Source organism: Macaca nemestrina, chromosome 6, assembly GCF_043159975.1.
Source record: "Macaca nemestrina isolate mMacNem1 chromosome 6, mMacNem.hap1, whole genome shotgun sequence".
Taxonomy (NCBI): domain Eukaryota; kingdom Metazoa; phylum Chordata; class Mammalia; order Primates; family Cercopithecidae; genus Macaca; species Macaca nemestrina.
In genome coordinates, this window is record NC_092130.1 from 61,312,243 (window position 1) to 61,330,646 (window position 18,404).

Here is an 18,404-nt window from a genome sequence, read left to right on the forward strand (position 1 = left end):
CATCTCTATAAACAAATAAAAAAATTAGCCAAGTGTGGTGGCACATGCCTATAGGCCTAGCTACTTGGGAGGCTGAGGTGGGAGCATCCCTTCTGCCCATGAGTTTTAGGCTGCAATGAGCTATGATTGTGACACTGCACTCCCACCTGGGCTATATAGCAAGACCCTATCTTAAAAAACAAAACAAAACAAAACCCCAAACCACTTGAGATTTGATGGTAAGTACTGCGTTCATTTTGCAGTAGACACAGTATGGCGCCTTTTCATTATTGTGTGGTTCCAGATATAAGATAGCTTTTTTAATATGGGTGTTTTCATTGATTTGTGGCAATATTAATGTTTTCTTTCTATTTTTTGTAGAGATGGAGTCTCACTATGTTGCCCAGGCTAGTCTTGAACTCCTGGCCTTGAGTGATCCTCCTGCCTTAGCCTCCCACGGTGCTAGAATTGTGGACATGAGCCATCATGCTTGGCCTTTTTTTTTTTTTTTTTTTAAATGTTTTCAAATATCTTATTTTTAATTTATTTTTTTTACCATTAATCTATGGTTTAGATGATGCATTCATCATTGTGTGTGCTACAAATATATTTTATGCATATACAAATGCATCCATACAGTTTTTCCTTCTCAGCAAAGAACTTTCTATTATTATTTTTTTCTGTTTTTAAGAATGGGGTCTCACTATATTGCCCAGACAGCTCTCAAACCCAGGGCTCAAGGTATCCTCCAGCCTCTGCCTCCCTAAGAGCTGGGACTATAGGCATGAGCCACCCTGCCCAGCCATTCTCAGCAAAGGAATTTTCCAGTTTTCATCTAACTTATGAGTGCTGGGCTGCCTGTGCTTAACTTCAGCACACCATTTCCAATAAAAGGATATGCTAGTTTTTTGACTCTCCCATAAAAAAGTTATTAAAAACCATTTAGATAGGCTTTAGGAGGGGGCTTTGGGAAGAGAAGACTTGGTGGAGTAGATGATATGGAGGTGATATGATGGAGCATTTCAAAGAGTAGGTATACATATATATAAAATTACTTAAGGATAAAAACAGAAAAGCTATCTCAAAAATAACAAAAAGCTTTACGAGAAAGAAATGTTAAACGACTTGGCTTTTGTGAATAATGTATATTTAGTCGTGAAGATGCAACACTCTTTATTGACTTAACTAATAATATTAGATGTGAGAGGAAGGAGTGGTGTTAGATAGCTAAATCCTCATTTGTTATGAGAGGCAGTACTTAAGGGCTGTGGAGCTAGACTGCCCAAGCTCAAATTCTTAATAGTTCTATAAACTATGGAACTTTGGGCAAGTTAATTAACATCTTTGTGTTTCAGTTTCCTCATTAGTAAAATGGATATGACAAAAGATATATTTCTCTCTGTGTATTGCACTTAGAATTGTGTGCCTTAATATTAGCTGTTATGATGATAACTGGTAGATTTTGGATAATATCTAAAATTGATAAGAAATAGAAAAACAATGTTTATTATGTGGTTATATGGAGGTAACTACCAGAAGAAATAGCCAGAAGAGTTAAAGTGATTGCCTCCAGTAAGTGGTACTGGGGAGTACATCTGGGAACAACTGTGGCATTTTAAATCTTTTGGCACTATTTAATTTGACATATATACATGTATTACTTTGATAAAGGTTTAGAAAGTGATTAAGTCTGTGTCACAGTCTCATGGTGATGGTAAGGGGAGAAGAACACTGTATTAAACATTGGAAAATGTCCTAAAACCACCTAAGGCAGAGTGACTAATCACATGGCTCTATGGGATTCAAGGTAGAATTCTCGTGGCAACAAGAAAGATAGTTTCCAGTGTTGGAAGCTAGGACATTGAAGAAACCACTGATGACAGTCAAGTTAATGGCATTTTCAGAAACGGCCACCAGATTTCTCCACTCTAAAGTTATTTTTTTTGTTCTCTTTCCATACTCTATATTCTTTGGAAGGAAGGCCATAAATCCAGCCCACACTCAAGTGGGAGGAAGAGATTAAGCTCCACCTTCTGGAGGGGGTAGTATTTACATTTATTATTTGGAATTCTTTTGTAAGGAAGATTTGTTTCTTCTCCCCCATTTATTTATTAAGTCATTTATTTATATCATTCCGGACTCTAATTTGTACTTTGGGTTATAATCCAGTACTGTGTTATTTATTTTGTTGCTCAGATTTTTCAGTTTTAGCCATTGGGAGCTCTTTAAGATTGACTTCTATGTCCCTTCGACATACCACATTGTTTGTTTTCCTTTTTTAAAAAAATTTTTAATTTAAATAAAGAGGCTATGCTGGGAAGAACCCATTGTTTTGTTTTTTGAGCACTTCCTTGCTGTTTGGGCATAAAGATCTAGGCAATTATCTTCAAGCTGACATAGTGCAAAATGTAATTACTTGTGAAATGAAAAACTTGTCAGAATAAATGATTCAATTTAGTTAAACACAAATTTACATTTTAATAATCTTTAATCATTATATATATTAATGTAATCTTCTTTGATCAGTAAACCCGTAAACATACCCAAATAAATAAAAAGGTATGCTTGTGTTATGGTTAATACTGATAAATCAGAGAAATTTTACCTCTTTTTATTAAACTGTGGTCTTTAGTAAAAGGCTTGTAAAAGTTATACATAAAGTTATGAATCAGATGTTCATTATAAAATATTTAAAAGTGTGTATATCTAAGTAAAAATCTATGTTTCAATTCATTTTTTAATTAAAGGAAAACAAAGTGTTGCGTACAGTTCCTCTACTAGCAGCATGCCTCCCCCAGGACAAGTGTAAAGTAAAGATTGGTCGTCGCTTCAGTGAAGAAAGGTAAATTAACTGTTAGGGCAATGTAAATAATTCTTTTCTACACAGATCTTTAAAAATGGTTTCGTTCAACTTATTCATTTCTTTCGGGTTATTCGTGGTCTAAAGAGTGGAAATTAGTCAAAAATTTAAGTTCTGCTAACCCCCGACCAATAATACAAGACAAAACAAAACAAAATCAGAAATAAAAAAATAAATAATGTGTAAGCAAAGGAATATTTAACCTAAAAGTATGTTTTAACTTAAAGTATGTTTAACTTAAAAGGCAAATATACTTGGTGCTTATATCATTTTTGTTAAAAGTGCCTTCCAGTTGGTAGATGGTAGGGTTCTTTTTTTTTTTTTTTAAATATCTTCCACAACATTTTTTTTTGGTAGGGTTCTTGTATTAGATTTAGTTCAGTTTTTTTTCTCCCTATGGTGCCTAATATAGTGCTTACTTAGTAAATTATTATTATTATTATTTTTCGAGGCAGGATCTCGCTTTGTTGCCCAGTCTGGCGTGCAGTGGTGCAATTTTGGCTTACTGCAACCTCCACCTCTTGGGCTCAAGGGATCCTCCCACCTCAGCTTCCTGAGCAGCTGGGACTACAGGCATGAGCCACTGTGCCTGGCCAATAAATTATTATTTGCTGATGAATTTTAAATTAAAGCAGATTAGAACTGTCAATATAAATGTAGTAACTGAATGATTAATTTAGGCTTTTGTTAGAGTACATGATGAAATCATGGGGGAATGATTAAGAGACTTACTGCTTTTGGTGTCCTTTGTAAATTTTTGCCTCTAGTATATAAGAAAACAATTGGTTTTTATATATTAACCCTGTATCCAGTAACTTTCTAAATTCATCTGTTAGTTGTAGAAATTGTTTTGTAGATTCCCTGGAACTTTCTATGTAAGCAGCATTGTCATCTGCAAATGGGATCATTTATATTTCTTCCTTTCTGATACTTATCCTTTCTTTTTCCTTGCCTCATTGCAATAACTGATACTTTTAGTATAATGTTTATTAGAAGTGGTGAAAGCCAACATCTTTACCTTGGTCCCAAACTCTGTGGACATTATTAACTATGATATTAGCTGTATGTTTCTCCCCCCAAGCATTATTGAGGATAATTGATAGATAAAAGTTATATTTATCATGTACAGTGTGATGTTTTGATGTATGTGTACATTGTGAAATGATTAGCACAGTCAAGCTAATTAACACATTTATCACCTCACACAGTTAAGATTTGTTTAAAACGTTCAATAATGTTGAGAATACTATAGTATGGCTGTGTCAGGAGAGACACAATGAGGAAGTGAAGCCAAAATGCATGAAAGGAAAGAAGTTTATTACACATAGATACTAGAGAGGTTAGGATGCCAATGTGAGGCCAAAGGGAAGTCTGGAAATAGGGGATTCAGCTGCTGGGTGGGCGGGAAGAGGAGACCTGTGGGATTATGCCTTTATTAAGGTCTGTGGGGATTATCCCTTGGGATTTCCCTGTGGGTTGTGGACTGGCTAGTTTAAAGAGAACAATGTGAAGGGGGAGCTTATTCATATGACTCTGGTATTATTCATATGACTCTGGGTTTTATTGTGGTCAGCAGCTATGGGATGTGTTGGGTTTTGGATTAGTGAGGAACAAGTAGGCTATATGGCAAACACCACACAGGGAGAGAAAGTTTTAACTAGGCCAAAGGTGACAGGGTTGGCTGGATTACGGATAACTTATGTCAGGCCTAAAATGGATGTCAAGGCAACCACTGTATTAAACAAATTTATAACAATAGTTTTACTTTTTTTTTTTTTTTTGCAGTGATAACATTTAAGACCTGCCCTCATGGCTATTTTCAAGTATACGATCTGTTAACTCTAATAACCATGTTATACAATGTAATTTATCAGTTTCTAAAGTGCAGAGAATTTTAATTATGAATGGGTGTTTGTTGAATTTTGTGAAATCCATCTATTGAAATGATCATGTAGATTCTCTCCTTAATTCTGTTAATATAGTGTGTTATATTGATTGATTTCTGCATGTTAAAACCCTTCTATTTCTAAGATAAAACCCACCTGGTCATATTATAATTTGTGGGATGGTTTTTTTTCTTACAAATATAATTCATTTATTAAACATAAGGAATTTCATATTTTCTATTTATTTTCGTGTCAGTTTTTATATTTTGTACCTTTCAAAGAAATGGTACAAGTTATCTAAATTGTTGAATTTATTGTCATAAAGTTGCTTGTAGCATTTATTTATCGTTATTGTCATGTGTGTAGAATTTGTAGTGGTAGCCTCTTTTAATTCCTGATTTAGGTAATTTGTGTCTTTTCTTTTTTCTTAGTCTGTTTCGGTAGATCTCTTTGAAGAACCAAGATTTGGCTTTGTATTTTTCTCTGTTTGATTTTCTAATTGATTTCTACTCTTCATTGTCAATTTTTTTCTTGCTTCGGATTTAATTTCTCTTTTTTTCTTTTTTTTTTAGTAGAAGATTAGATAACAGATTTTAAACCTTTTTGTTCATTCATATAAACATAATTTTTTTAAAAAAATAAATTGAGATGGGGTCTTGCTATGTTGACTAGGCTGGTCTCAAACTCCTGACCTCAGGTGATCCTCTCATCTTGGCCTCCCAAAGTGCTAGGATTACAGATGTGAGCTGCTGTGCCCAGTCCTTTTTGCTTTTTATCAGTGTTTTGTAGTTTTTCACCTACAGGTACTTTACATATTTTATTAGATTCACACCTAAGAATTTCATTTTTGGAGGGCTATTTTAATGGTATTTAAAACAATTACAAATGTGAATTTTTCATTGTTGGTATGTGGGAAAGCAGTTGACTTTTGTATATTAACCTTATATCATGTGACCTTGCTGTACTTATTTACTTGTTCTTGGAGGTTATTTTTTTTTAATTTTTATTTTTTTGGTCAGTTCCATGGGCTTTTCTATATAGATGATTATGTTGTCTGAGGAATATATATGGTTTTATTTCATCTTTCCAGTTTGTATGTCTTTTGTTCCCTTTTCTTATTTCAGTAGCTAGGGGTTGAATAGCAGTGGTGAGAGGACATCCTTGTTTTGTTCTCAGTCTTAGAGAACTGTTATGTATAATGCTAGCTATAGGTATTTTGCAAATGTTCTGTATTAAATTGAGGCCATTCTCCCCTATTCCTAGCTTGTGGAGAATTTTTCTCATGAGTGGGCTTTGGGTTTTGTCAAGTACGTTTTCTTTGTGAATTGGTACAGTCCTTTGATGTTTCTTCTTTAGTCCATTGATGTGGTTGATTACATTTATTGATTTTGAATGTTAAACCAGTCTTCCATCCCTGTAATAAATCTGATTTGTGATGGTAGATAAGTTTTTATGCATATTGGATTTAATTTGCTGGTATTTTGTTGAGAATTTTTGTGTTTATGTTCATAAGGGATATTGATCTATAGTTTTCCTTTCTTGTAATGCCTTTATTTGGTTTTGATATGCGGGTAATGCTGGCCTTATGGAATGAATTAGGCAATGTTCTGTCTGTTTTTATTATCTGGAAGAGATTGTAGAGAATTGATACCATTTCATCTTGAAATGTTTGAGAGAATTCACTGCTGAAACCACCTGGGCCTGGTGATTTGTTTTTTTAGAAGATTATTAATTATTGATTCAGTTTCTTTGATAGACATAGAGCTTTTCAGTTTTCCTGTTTCTCCTTGTGTGAGTTTTGATAGTTTGTTTTTCAAAGAATTAATTTCCTCTGAACTATGAAATTTGTGGGCATTGAGTTTTTTGTAGTATTTCTTTATTATTAATGACTATAGAATCAGTAATGATCCCAGTTTTTTATTTCTGATATTGGTAGTTGTGTCTTTGCTCTTTTTTTTTTTTTTTTGATTACCTTAGGTGTAGTTTTATCCATTTAATTGATCTTTTCAAAGAACCAGTGTATTAATTTGCTAGGACTGTCATAATAAAATACCACATATTGGGTGGCCAAAGAGAAGTTTATTTTCCACAGTTCTTGAGTTTAGAACTCTTTAAGATCAAGAGGTCAGTAGATTTGGTTTCTCCTGAGGCCTCTCCTTGGCTTGCGGTTGGTTGCCCTCTCATTGCTTGTTCACATAGTTGTCCCTCTGAACAGGTGTGCCCCTGCCATCTCTTCTTTTGTGTCCAAATTTCCTCTTATAACCATATCAGTTAGATTAGAATAGAGAACACCCTAATGGCTTCATTTTAACTTCATCACCTCTTTAAAGGTGATTTATCAGTCTCTGAATACCATCATATTCTGAGCTACTAGGGGTTAGGACTTCAACATTTGAATTTTGGGGAGGACACAATTCCTTCTGTTAACAGTCAGCTTTTGGTTTCATTGATTTTCTCTGTTGTCTTCCTATTTTGAACTTCATTGATTTCCATCTTAGGTTTTACTCTTTCTTTTCTTTTTTTAGTGCTTGTTTTAGGCTTAAATTGCTCTTCTTTCTCTAGCCTTTTTTTTTTTTTTTTGGTCAAGACAGAATCTTGCTACATTGCTCAGGCTGATCTTGAGCTCCTGGCCTCAGGTGACCCTCCTGCCTCTGGGATTAGAGGCATGAGCCACCATGCCCAGCCCTATCTAACTTTTATTGTTGTTGTTGTTGTTGTGTTTTTAAGGAGGAAGCTCAGACTGTTGATTTTCAGGTCTTTCCTCTTTCCTAATATGTGTGTTTTAATGCTACGAATATCCCTCTAAGCAGTGCTTTTGCTGCATCCCACACATTTTGATAAGTTGTATTTTCATTTTCGTTTAGTTCACAATATTTAAAAATTTCCCTTGAGACTTATCTCTTGACCTGTGGTTTATTTAGAAGTGTGTTGTTTATTCTCCAATATTGTGGAGTTTTCCAGCAAGTTTTCTGGCTCTAATTTAATTCCATTGTAGTCTGAGAGCATACTTTGTATGATTTCTATTTTAAATTTGTCGGGGTATGTTTTATGGCCCAGAATGTGGTCTGTTTTGGTGACTGTTTCATGTGAACTTGAGAGGAATGTGTATTTTGTTGTTGGTGAACTATTCTATAAATATCAATTAGATCAAGTTGATTGACAATGCTGTTCAGGCCAACAATATCCTTACTGATTTTTTGCCTGCTTGATCTACCAGTTACTGACAAGGTTGTACTGAGTCTCCAACTATATTACTGGATTTGTCTATTTATCTTTTCAGTTCTATTGGTTTTTGCCTTACATATTGTGAACAGTGAATTGTTAAGTACATACATGTTAAAAGATTTTTATGTCTTCTTGGAGAATTGACTCTTTTTTTTTTTTTTTTTTTTTTTGAGACGGAGTCTCGCTCTGCCGCCCAGGCTGGAGTGCAGTGGCCGGATCTCAGCTCACTGCAAGCTCCGCCTCCCGGGTTTTTACGCCATTCTCCTGCCTCAGCCTCCCCAGTAGCTGGGACTACAGGCGCCCGCCACCTCGCCCGGCTAGTTTTTTGTATTTTTTAGTAGAGACGGGGTTTCACCATGTTAGCCAGGATGGTCTCGATCTCCCGACCTCGTGATCCGCCCGTCTCGGCCTCCCAAAGTGCTGGGATTACAGGCTTGAGCCACCGCGCCCGGCCGGAGAATTGACTCTTTTGTCATTATGTAATGCCTCTCTTCATCCTGATAATTTTCCTTCTGATGTCTGCTTTGTCTGTAGTTAATATAGCTACTGCAGTTACCTTTTTTTATTTTTTTGAGACAAGGTCTCATTCTGTTGCCCAAGCTCGAGTGTAGTGGCACAATCATGGTTCACTGCAGCCTTGACTTCCCAGGCTCAAGCGATTCTCCTGCCTCCGCCTCCCGAGTAGCTGGGACTATAGGTGGACGCCACCATGCTTGGCTAATTTTTAAACGTTTTTGGAGAGATGGGGGTCTCACTGTGTTGCCTAGGCTGGTCTTGAACTCTTGGGCTCACGCAGTGCTCCTGCCTCAGCCTCCCAAAGTGCTGGGATTACAGGGGTGAGCCGCTGTGCCTGGCCTAGAATTATCTTTTGATTAGTATTATCATATATCTTTCTCCCCTTTTTTTTTGAAAGGGTTTTATTGATATGTAATTCACATACCATTTAACTTACCAATTTAAAATGTACAAATTAATTGGTTTCTACTATATCCAAAGATATTTGCAACCATCACCAATTTAAAATATGTCATCACCTCAAAAAGAAACCCTCTACCTTTAACTATTACTTACCTATCCCTATGCCCTCCATCGTTTCCAACTCCCTGCACCTTCCCAATCCTAGGCAAAGACTAGTCTACTTTGTGTTTCTATTGATTTTCCTATTTGATATTCATATTTGATATCTGATATTCCATATAAATGAAATAATGTATTTGGACTTTTGTGACTGGCTTCTTTCACTTAGCATAATGCTTTCAAGGTTGTAACACGTATGTTGTAACATACATTAGTACTTAATTTCTTTTTGTGGTTAAATAATAGGTAGAAAAAAAGCTGTGGTAAGTAGTTTCTCTTGAGGGAAAGGCCTTTGTTATGGAGAATGCTGTGGGCTATTTCGAGATGGTTACTTTTTTTTTCCTCTGGTTTTTGGAGTTTTTGCCCTGGGGCCTCAGTTCTCTGATGGATCTAAGAAAAGTTGTTAATTTTCAGTTTGTTAGCATTTTTCTTGTGAAGATGGGCTTGATGACTTTCAAGCTCTTTATTTCTGAGCTGAAATTGGAAGTCCAAATTATATTTCCAAGAACAATGATAATTTGTCTACTTTCCCCTTAATGTTTTGTTTTTTTGCTTGTGGGCGAAGGGTGTCTCATTCGTTGTTTTATCTCCAGTACCAAAAAGCTTTGACACATTTTTGAATGAATGTTGAACCAACAAACTCTATAATTGAACTGGATGATGGTGTAGGGGCCAAGGGAAACCTTCCTCTTCACCCTCTGAAGGTCTGCTAAAAATCATCTGACAAAAGACAAATTAAAGGGAGAAAAGGCATACAAATTTATTAATGTGTAAGGGAGTCTTATGAGATATAAGAACTCAAAGAAATGGCCAGATGGTTGATGCTTTTATGTCATCTTGAGGTTTACAGAAAGAATAGGGGCTTAGAGCCTGGCAAAGCCGGTTATTATGGCAAAAACACATGGAACGGGAAGAAGAGGAGGCCTGGCTAGCACAAGTGGTCTTGTTATGCAGATGAAACTGCACAGATAGCAGCCTTCATGGAGAATAGAGGGTAAATATTTCTTTCAGACAATTAAGGTTGTTAGACTTTCAGTTATTATTTCCTAAATCTGGACAAGGGAAGGTCCTCAGAGAAAGCCTGGCTGCCATCTGTTTTTCTCTACAGATGCAACAGCTTTTCAAGGCTACTGCTGTTTGCAAGCCCTCTAAACAGCCGTCTCAACGTATGTCAAATAAGTATATTTTGAAGTGAAATATTTTGGTTTCCTTCAATAGATCATATAAGGTGTTATAAGAAAAACTTCAGCCAAATTAAATTTAAAGGTATTTAATTGAGCAATGAACAATTCGTGAATCGGGCAGCCCCCAGAATCACTGCAGATTCAGAGAGACTCCAGGGATGCCTTGTGGTCAGAACAAATTTGTAGATGAGAAAAAAAAAGGGAAGTGACATACAGAAATCAGCAGTGATGTATGGAAACAGCTGGATTGGTTACAGGTTGGGGTGTGCCTTATTTGAACACAGTTTGAACACTTAGCAGTCTGTAAGTGGTTGAAGTGTGGCCACTGGGATTGGCCAAGACTCAGCCATTGTTACAGGTGCGTACTCCTAAGTTAGATGTTCAATCTTGTCTGCCTATTAAGATAGGTTAGATTTCATCCACAAGGACTCAAATTTAGAAGTATGGAATCCTTCTCAGGCCATATTTAGTTGGCTTTAACAAAGGTGAATTTGAGAATGTGGCTTGCCTGTGCAACCTAACTTTTCTTTATGGTTCTTCCATTGCTACTAGATTTTGCCCTGGGATTGTTAGGATTGTTTGTGCTAGGATTGTTAGGCAATGCCAGTTGTTTACTTTGATAAAGTGGATCAGATTACACATGAAATATTAGTGAGAAAAGGAAGAATTCTTTGGAAGGGCTAAAGTTATGTCACTGGCAGTTGGATAGAAAAGCTTTAATAGAGAAGAATAGTGAGGATTGGAAAGCCTAGAGGTGAGTGGCAGAATTGTGGTGAAGAAATCAGTATAGAGTACACAAAATTTTGAGTGTTTTAAATTCATACTTTATAAACTAATTAATACCTATATTTGATTAGACAAATGACTAGATATAGGGAAACTTTTATTAGGAAATTCAGTAAGCATAATAAAACCTTTTTTCCTCACAAGCTAATAAAGATATATTTTTAAAAAACTTTTTCAGAGATCCTGAACTTTCAACTGTTTGCCGGAAGTCTGGTACATTAATATTATATCCTGGGGCTGAAGCTGCTAATTTGGAAGAATTTATATTAGATTCTCCTGTTTATCCTTCTACAATCATCATCATTGATGGTACATGGAGCCAGGCTAAGGACATTTTCTATAAGAATTCCTTGTTCCGACATCCCAAACAGGTAAACCAGTAATTTTAACAGAGAATAAATATAAATGTATAATTAGGTATATTGTGTATGTTTTCTGTGAAGGGATACATATGCATTTTTATATATGAATTTGGTGGTATTTCTGTGTGTGAATATATAGTACATAGATATATATGTATGTTTATGAGTTTGAATATATATATATTTTGAATATATATATATTAAATTTCAAATTTGTAATTTCTTCTGTCTTACTGCCAAATTTTACTGTAGTTGAGGCATTTGGCTATACTGAGTCTCTTAGATATTTCATCAGAGAAGTCTAAGGATTATTTTTATTATGTATTAATGTGTTTTGTTAAGAAGCATTGTCTTATTTAAATACTATCATTTGGTTACTGAATTACCTAGTTCTTATTAGGAATGACTAAGTTTTTATGAAATACTTTTTGTCATTCATTATTATAGTTATATGGTTTAAGCTTCAGTTTTTTGATGTAATTAATTATGAAGACACCTTTCTTAATATTGGTCCATTCTTGTATTCCTGGAATGGACTCTACTGAGTAAACTATTAAACATTTTTGATATATTGCTGGAAATTATATTTTATTTAATGGCATTGAATTATGTGTATTTTTGGTCCACTGTCAGGTTTGGGTATTAAGATAATGTTAACCTCCAAAGTAAATTGTAGAGATTTTAATATTTTTCTATCGACCTGGAATAGTTTAAATAATACTAGAATTCCATGCATCTTAGAAATTAGATGGAACTCATTGGTGAAATCACTTGGTTCTGTTCTCTTTAAAAATGATAGTTTTTAAATTCTTCTTTCAAACTCTTCTAAGGAAATTATTCAAGCTTTCTACTTCTATTTGGATCAGTTTTTAATAACTTTTATATTTCTCTAGGGAATGATCTCTTTTCTATAAGTTGGCAGATTGGTTGCCCTGTACTTATATACAGTCTTAAATAAATATTTTAATTTCTCAGGAATGCATTTTTTTCTTGTTTTTAATCATACACACACAGATGTAGACATACACACACATGCACAAACGTTTTTTACACAAATAGATTCAAAAGGGGTTTCTCTATAGAGCTTTTAAAAGTATAAGCTTTTAGGTTGTTTATATTGGCTATTATAGTTTATTTTTATTTCATTACATTGAACTTTTTTCTTGACCAATTTTATATTTCATCTTTTTGGGCTTATTTTCTTCTATTATTTTTCTGGTTTTATAACATTTTTACTAAGAGTACTTCTGTAGACTGAATTGTGTTCCTTGTTCCTCCCCCAACCCCATGCGTATATTGGAGCCCTAACTTCCAATATAATGGTATTTGGAGATGGGACCTTTGGGAAGTGATTAGATTGTGAAGGCAGAGCCCTCATGATGGGATTAGTACCTTTAGAAGAAGAAACATGAGAGATATTTCCTTTTCTCTTTCTGCCTCTCTCTGTCTCTCTCTGTCTCTCTCTCTCTCTCTCTCTCTCTCTCTCTCTCTCTCTGTCTCTCTCTCTCTGCATGTGAGGACACAGCAAGAAGACTTCCATTTGCAAGCCAGGAAGAGAACTCTCACCAGGACTGTGACCATGCAGGTGCTCTGATTCACACTTCCCAGCTTCTAGAACTGTGAGAAATGAGTGTTATAACAGCCTGAGCTGACTAAAACAAGTACTAATAAATTTCTTTATTAAGATTTCTGAGTTCTGCTAGGCTTGGTGGCTTGTACCCAAAATTTCAGCTCCTTGTGAGGCTGAGGTGGGAGGATCACTTGAGCCCAGGAGTTTGAGGTTACAGTGAGCTATGATTGTGCCACTGCACTCCAGCCTAGGTGCCAGAGGGAGACCCTGTCTCTAAAAAAAAAATCACTTTCTTTTTTGAATAAAAGGGTTAAGATGGATGCAATATTTCTGCTGGTATAACTGTCATGGTATCCCATTTTTTGGATTGAAGTGTTCTTTTATCAGTAACATTGATATAAGTTGTTTTGATTTCTTTCTCCCCATGGGTTATCAATGAATTCTTTTTAAAAAAATTTCAGTAGCTTTTGGGGTACAAGTGGTTTTTGGTTACATGGATGAATTCTGTAGTGGTGAATTCTGAGAATTCTGAGTGGTGAATTCTGAGACTGCACCCATCACCTGAGCAGTGTACACTGTACCCAATATTTAGTCTTTTACTCCTCACCTCCCTCCTCCCACCCAGAGTCCCCAAAATTTATTATGTACATCTTTGCATCCTCATAGCTTAGCTCCCACTTATAAATGAGAACATAATGGAATTTGGTTTTCCATTCCTGGGTTACTTCACTTAGATTAATGGCCTCCAGTTCCATCCAAGTTGCTGCAAAAGACATTAGTTTGTTTATTTTTATGACTGAGTAGTAGTCTGTGGTGTATATGTACTACATTTTCTTTATCCACTCATTGGTTGATGGGCACTTAGATTGGTTCCATGTCTTTGCAATTGTGAATTGTGCTGCTATAAACATGACTGCGCATATGTCTTTTTCTTTTTAAATTCAAATGAGGTCTCACTGTGTTGTCCAGGCTGGCCTTGAACTCTTGGGCTCAAGTGATCCTCTCCCTCCCTTGGCTTCCCAAAGTGCTGGGGTTACAGGCATGAGGCATCACGCTTTGCTTATGTGTCTTTTTCATATAATGACTTCTTTTCCTTTGGGTAAATACCTAGTAGTGGGATTGCTTGACTGAACGGTAGATCTACTTTTAGTTCTTTAAGGAATCTCCATACTATGAATGAGTTCTTAATTCTTAAGTGTTTTAACACTTTTCATCATTATTTTACTTTTATTTCTGATTTGGTGGAATCGTGATAAAACAGCATTAGCCACACTATTTTGAATAAGTTTATGATTTCTGTGTGAATAGGTACCTGGTAGATTTTTGTTCATGTTCTATTACTGTAAAAATGTACATTCTCTATTTAGGTATGTAAGTATTCATACTATTGCTTTTAAGTTTGTTAATTGTATTTTTCTTTATGTTTTTATTTTTTAGTATACTTGGACTGTTTGATACAGAAAAAGGATTATGAAAAGCTTCAGTGCTTATGTATTTTTAACGATGTTATCCCTGCATTCCCAGTAGTTTTTGTGTTATTTATCTGCTCTGTTGTTGGGTGCATAAAAGCCATACACTTAGTGAAGAATAACAATGGAACCCTGACTTCTGAGGTTTTAAACTTAAATTCCTTATAGTTTTTATTCCCTTTGACCAAAATGCAGACATAGGTTTTAGATGAGACTAAAATACATGACACAATTACAAAAAATAGCTAATGCATTGAGTGCTTTGATGGAGCAGTCCCAATTCCAAATGTTTTACATGTATTGACTCATTTATCTTTCCCCAAATCCTATGAGTTAATAAGTATTGGTATCTTAGCTAACAGATGAGGAAACCAAAGTACAGAGACATTAAATAACTTGCTTTAGATCACATAACTATTTCACAGCATAGCCACAATTTGAACCCATCTTGTTAGAGCTAAAGCCAGCAGCCTCAACCACAGTGGTATACTGTTACTAAATGGAAAACTTCGATTCAGGATATTTACATAGAATAGCTTTAGATTTCTCTGACTTCCTGAATATTCATTGATATTCGTTGTCTTCCACATAACGAGTTTATGTCTAACTCATAAAAGCCATGGATACGGTTAGATTGTGGCACATCCCAGATAAAATTTTAGGTTCACATTACATTTAAATATCAGAGAAAGTTTAACAAAAGTGTTACTTCTGTAAAACATTTTAGTCTAAACATTTGAAAAGAATTTTTTCATGCATATGTTATGTCTACATCTTTAATCTTTTCGTTCTGTGATAACTACACAGCTATCACAGAGATAAAGCACACAGTCACGTTAAAAATGTTAAATCTATTTTAAAAGATAAAATTCATCAGAATTATTTTCTCCTTTAAATTGAGCATCAGATTAGGAAATATATAAATAATTTCTCAGTTTTACTATACTATACATTTCTATCTCCTTCTCCTCTTTTTGTTTTTTCAAACCAGAAGCAAATGCAGGTGGATATGTAAACTTGAGATAAGTAATGCTTTACAACCATAGTATAAAAGCAAAATACTTCATGGAAACATTAGATAGATTTGATTACATCATGTGAAATATCACATAGACTCAAGTGAAAAGGCAAATGGCTTTCTGAGGAACTATCAAATCAGATAAAGACTTCATAGGCTTAGACTTATTAGAAATGAATAAGGTAAATGTGAAAATCTAAATACAAAGCAGGCCAAAGATATGAAAAAAAAGTTCACAAGATAGAAAATAAATGTTCTTATAAAAATCATCATTTACCCTATTAATCATATGACAAGATCCTAAGTTATAAATTTTTATGAAATAACTTAAAATTTACAGAAAAGTTTCAAGAATAATACTAAGTACCCTTGAATACACTAATCCAGATTCCTCAAGCATTAACATTATACCATGTTTGCCTTACTCTTCCTTTATGTATATATGCATGTATGTGTATAATTATGTTTTTCTGACTCATTTGAGAGCAAGGAATAGATATCCAGATTTCACTATTTCATTTTTTTTTTTTTGAGATGGAGTCTCATTCTGTTGCCCAGGTTGGAGTGCAATGGCGCAGTCTTGGCTCACTGCAACCTCCGCCTCTTGGGTTCTAGCGATTCTTCTGTCTCAGCTTCCCAAGTAGCTGGGACTTCAGGTGCGCACCACCATGCCCAGCTAATTTTTGTATTTTTTAGTAGAGAAAGGGCTTCACATATTGGCCAGGCTGATCTTGAACTCCTGACCTCAAGTGATCTGCCCACCTCGGCCTCCTAAAGTGCTGGGATTACAGGTGTGAGCCACCACACCTGGCGAGATTTCACTTTTTGAAATTGATGTTTTGCTAGCTCTAGGCCAGCAAGATGGTCTTTTTGTAAATATTTGTAGGAAATAAAAAAAATAGTAATTAAAAACCTCACCCAATATATGAAAACTCAAATGTTACATATCTTGGTACAGTTTCATCTAAATATACATGAGGAATATGGATTATCTTAGAATTAATATTATTTTTGGAATTTTAGAGTCTCATGTATCCAGTCCAAATATGAGTATGGCTTGATCAGACAAAATATGTTTCTAGAACTTGTTGCACAAAAGCAATGAAATCTGTACATTTACTGTTTTTAAAAAAACATATATATAAACAGATAAATAGGTAAATTGAGCTGAAAAAGGTATTGATTTTTTAAAGTAACTATATGCTTGTTTTCGGACAGCTATAAAATGTAAAATGATAGTGGCAATTTTAGTGATTTTTATGGTGAATTCTAAACTACCTTATGTAACACTAAAAGTTTGTTCATTTTAAAATATATTTTTAAATTCTTGAAAAATTGCCTGTTCACATATTTAGTGTATTACAAGATTTAGTTAATTAGTATCCCTATTCCCCAGCTTTTCTGGATGAAGATAAATTCATTTAATTACATAGTAGACTTTCCTAGGGGCCTGCTTTAGTAGATGAATACAAATATTCATGCCCCTTTCATGGGTAACTGACAGAATTTCGACTCAAACTAACTTAAACAAGGACATATATAGATCATGTACCAGTGAGGTTCAGAGTGAGTAGGAGTGGCTTCAGACTTTGCTGGATCTGGTTGTTAGAGAGTTCTGTTTTTAGGGTATGCTTCTCTTTGTTTTGGTCTGATTTTCTCTTATGAATGGACTTCTCTCCTGTACTGGAAATTACCTGTAGGAAGCAGGAGATTAATATCCTCCTGGTAGGAGGTACCTCCAGTATGATATGACATGCTCAGTAGCTAAACTGTTGATAAACAGCTGTGTGAGACCTGGGGCAGTTGGAGGAGTTCACGGCCCCTGTCTGTTGGTCTGCCCTCTGCCTTTTTGGAAGACTCTTGAGAATCAACCAAAGGAGTTTTCCTGGAGGTCCCTGGTAGGGGAGGGATACAGAATCTGTGTCTTCTGACTAGTGTGAAGCCACACTGGGCTGAAGAAGCCAGTCTTTCCGGCAATTATGACAGCTCTTGAATTTTTAAAGAATTTTTTATGCCCTCCCAAAGCATTTAAATGTTGTCTAACATGTTCCAGTGTCTGTCTGAGGTGGTTTATAAAAGCAGGGACAAAACTTCTATTATTCAGAGTCAGGCTGTTACTGGTGGAAGAGATCCGAGTTACCCTGAGTTACCAGCAGCACATAGGTGCAGGTCTGCAGCAACTTCAGTCCTTGCCTCCTCAGAAGAAAGACTTTGAAGGACCTAAAGCAGGAAGAGACTGAGGCCCGTTTCAGAGTAGGAGTCGAAGTTTGTTTAACAGGCTTTAGAACAGGAAAGAAAGGAAAGTTCACTTGGAAGAGATCCAAGAGGGTGCCTGAAGGTCAAAGATCCTAGGGCTTTATAGGCTCGCCTCTTTCCCATGATCCTTCCCTTAGGGTGGGCTTCCTGCATGCGCAGTGTCTCCCTTACCCTTGGAGCTCATGCAGTGTGTTTAGCAAGTTGCATGCATGCCTGTCTGAGGCTTTCTCCCCTTTTTCTGGTGGCATATACCTGGAAGGTCATATTTCGCCATTTTGTCTCTTAGTGAGCATGCCCAGGAAGTTTTTTCTCCCTGGCAACTGCATTCAACTAACACTTTAATTTTAGTAGCTGTGGATCATCAGGAAATGACCTCTCTCTGGCACCCTGGGTGGGCTGCCAAATTATCATTTTTAGAGGAGCAGTGTGACAATCGTCAAACCTCACCTGATACTCCTAGTGGGTAGGGGGAGAGCTCTGTCCTGCCCTGCTCATGCCTATCCTACTACCTGTAACAAGGTGAGAATGAGGTAAAATTTATAAGGGGAAATAAGGTGAAATTTCATTTCAGTGTTTCCAAAAACATGATTATCATTTCACTGAAATGAAATTTTCCCAGTGTTATAAATTGCCTGTTTAAAAAAAAAGCTTATTGAATGCCTACCTGGCAGTATATACCAGGCAATGTGCTGGTTTGAAAAAAGAATAAGAATAAAAAGTTTTCAGGAGTTC

At 35.6% G+C, this 18,404-nt stretch overlaps 1 protein-coding gene across 8 annotated transcripts in view; it reads left to right on the top strand.

Moving 5' to 3' along the window:
- Window positions 1-18,404, top strand: part of LOC105500020 (DTW domain containing 2) — a 474,953-nt gene that overhangs the window by 49,217 nt on the left and 407,332 nt on the right. For 7 of the 8 annotated variants that reach the window (XR_011624753.1, XR_011624755.1, XR_011624756.1 and 4 more), the window contains exons 3-5: window positions 2,727-2,821; window positions 11,176-11,368; window positions 12,885-12,944. Coding sequence is in view for 4 of the 8 variants with exons in the window: in XM_071098565.1 (XP_070954666.1) it covers window positions 2,727-2,821; window positions 11,176-11,368; window positions 12,885-12,944 (348 nt within the window). In the remaining 4 variants the exon portion in view is untranslated. The remainder of the gene's footprint in view (window positions 1-2,726; window positions 2,822-11,175; window positions 11,369-12,884; window positions 12,945-18,404) is intronic. The other variant, XM_011772921.3, reaches the window with a different exon arrangement.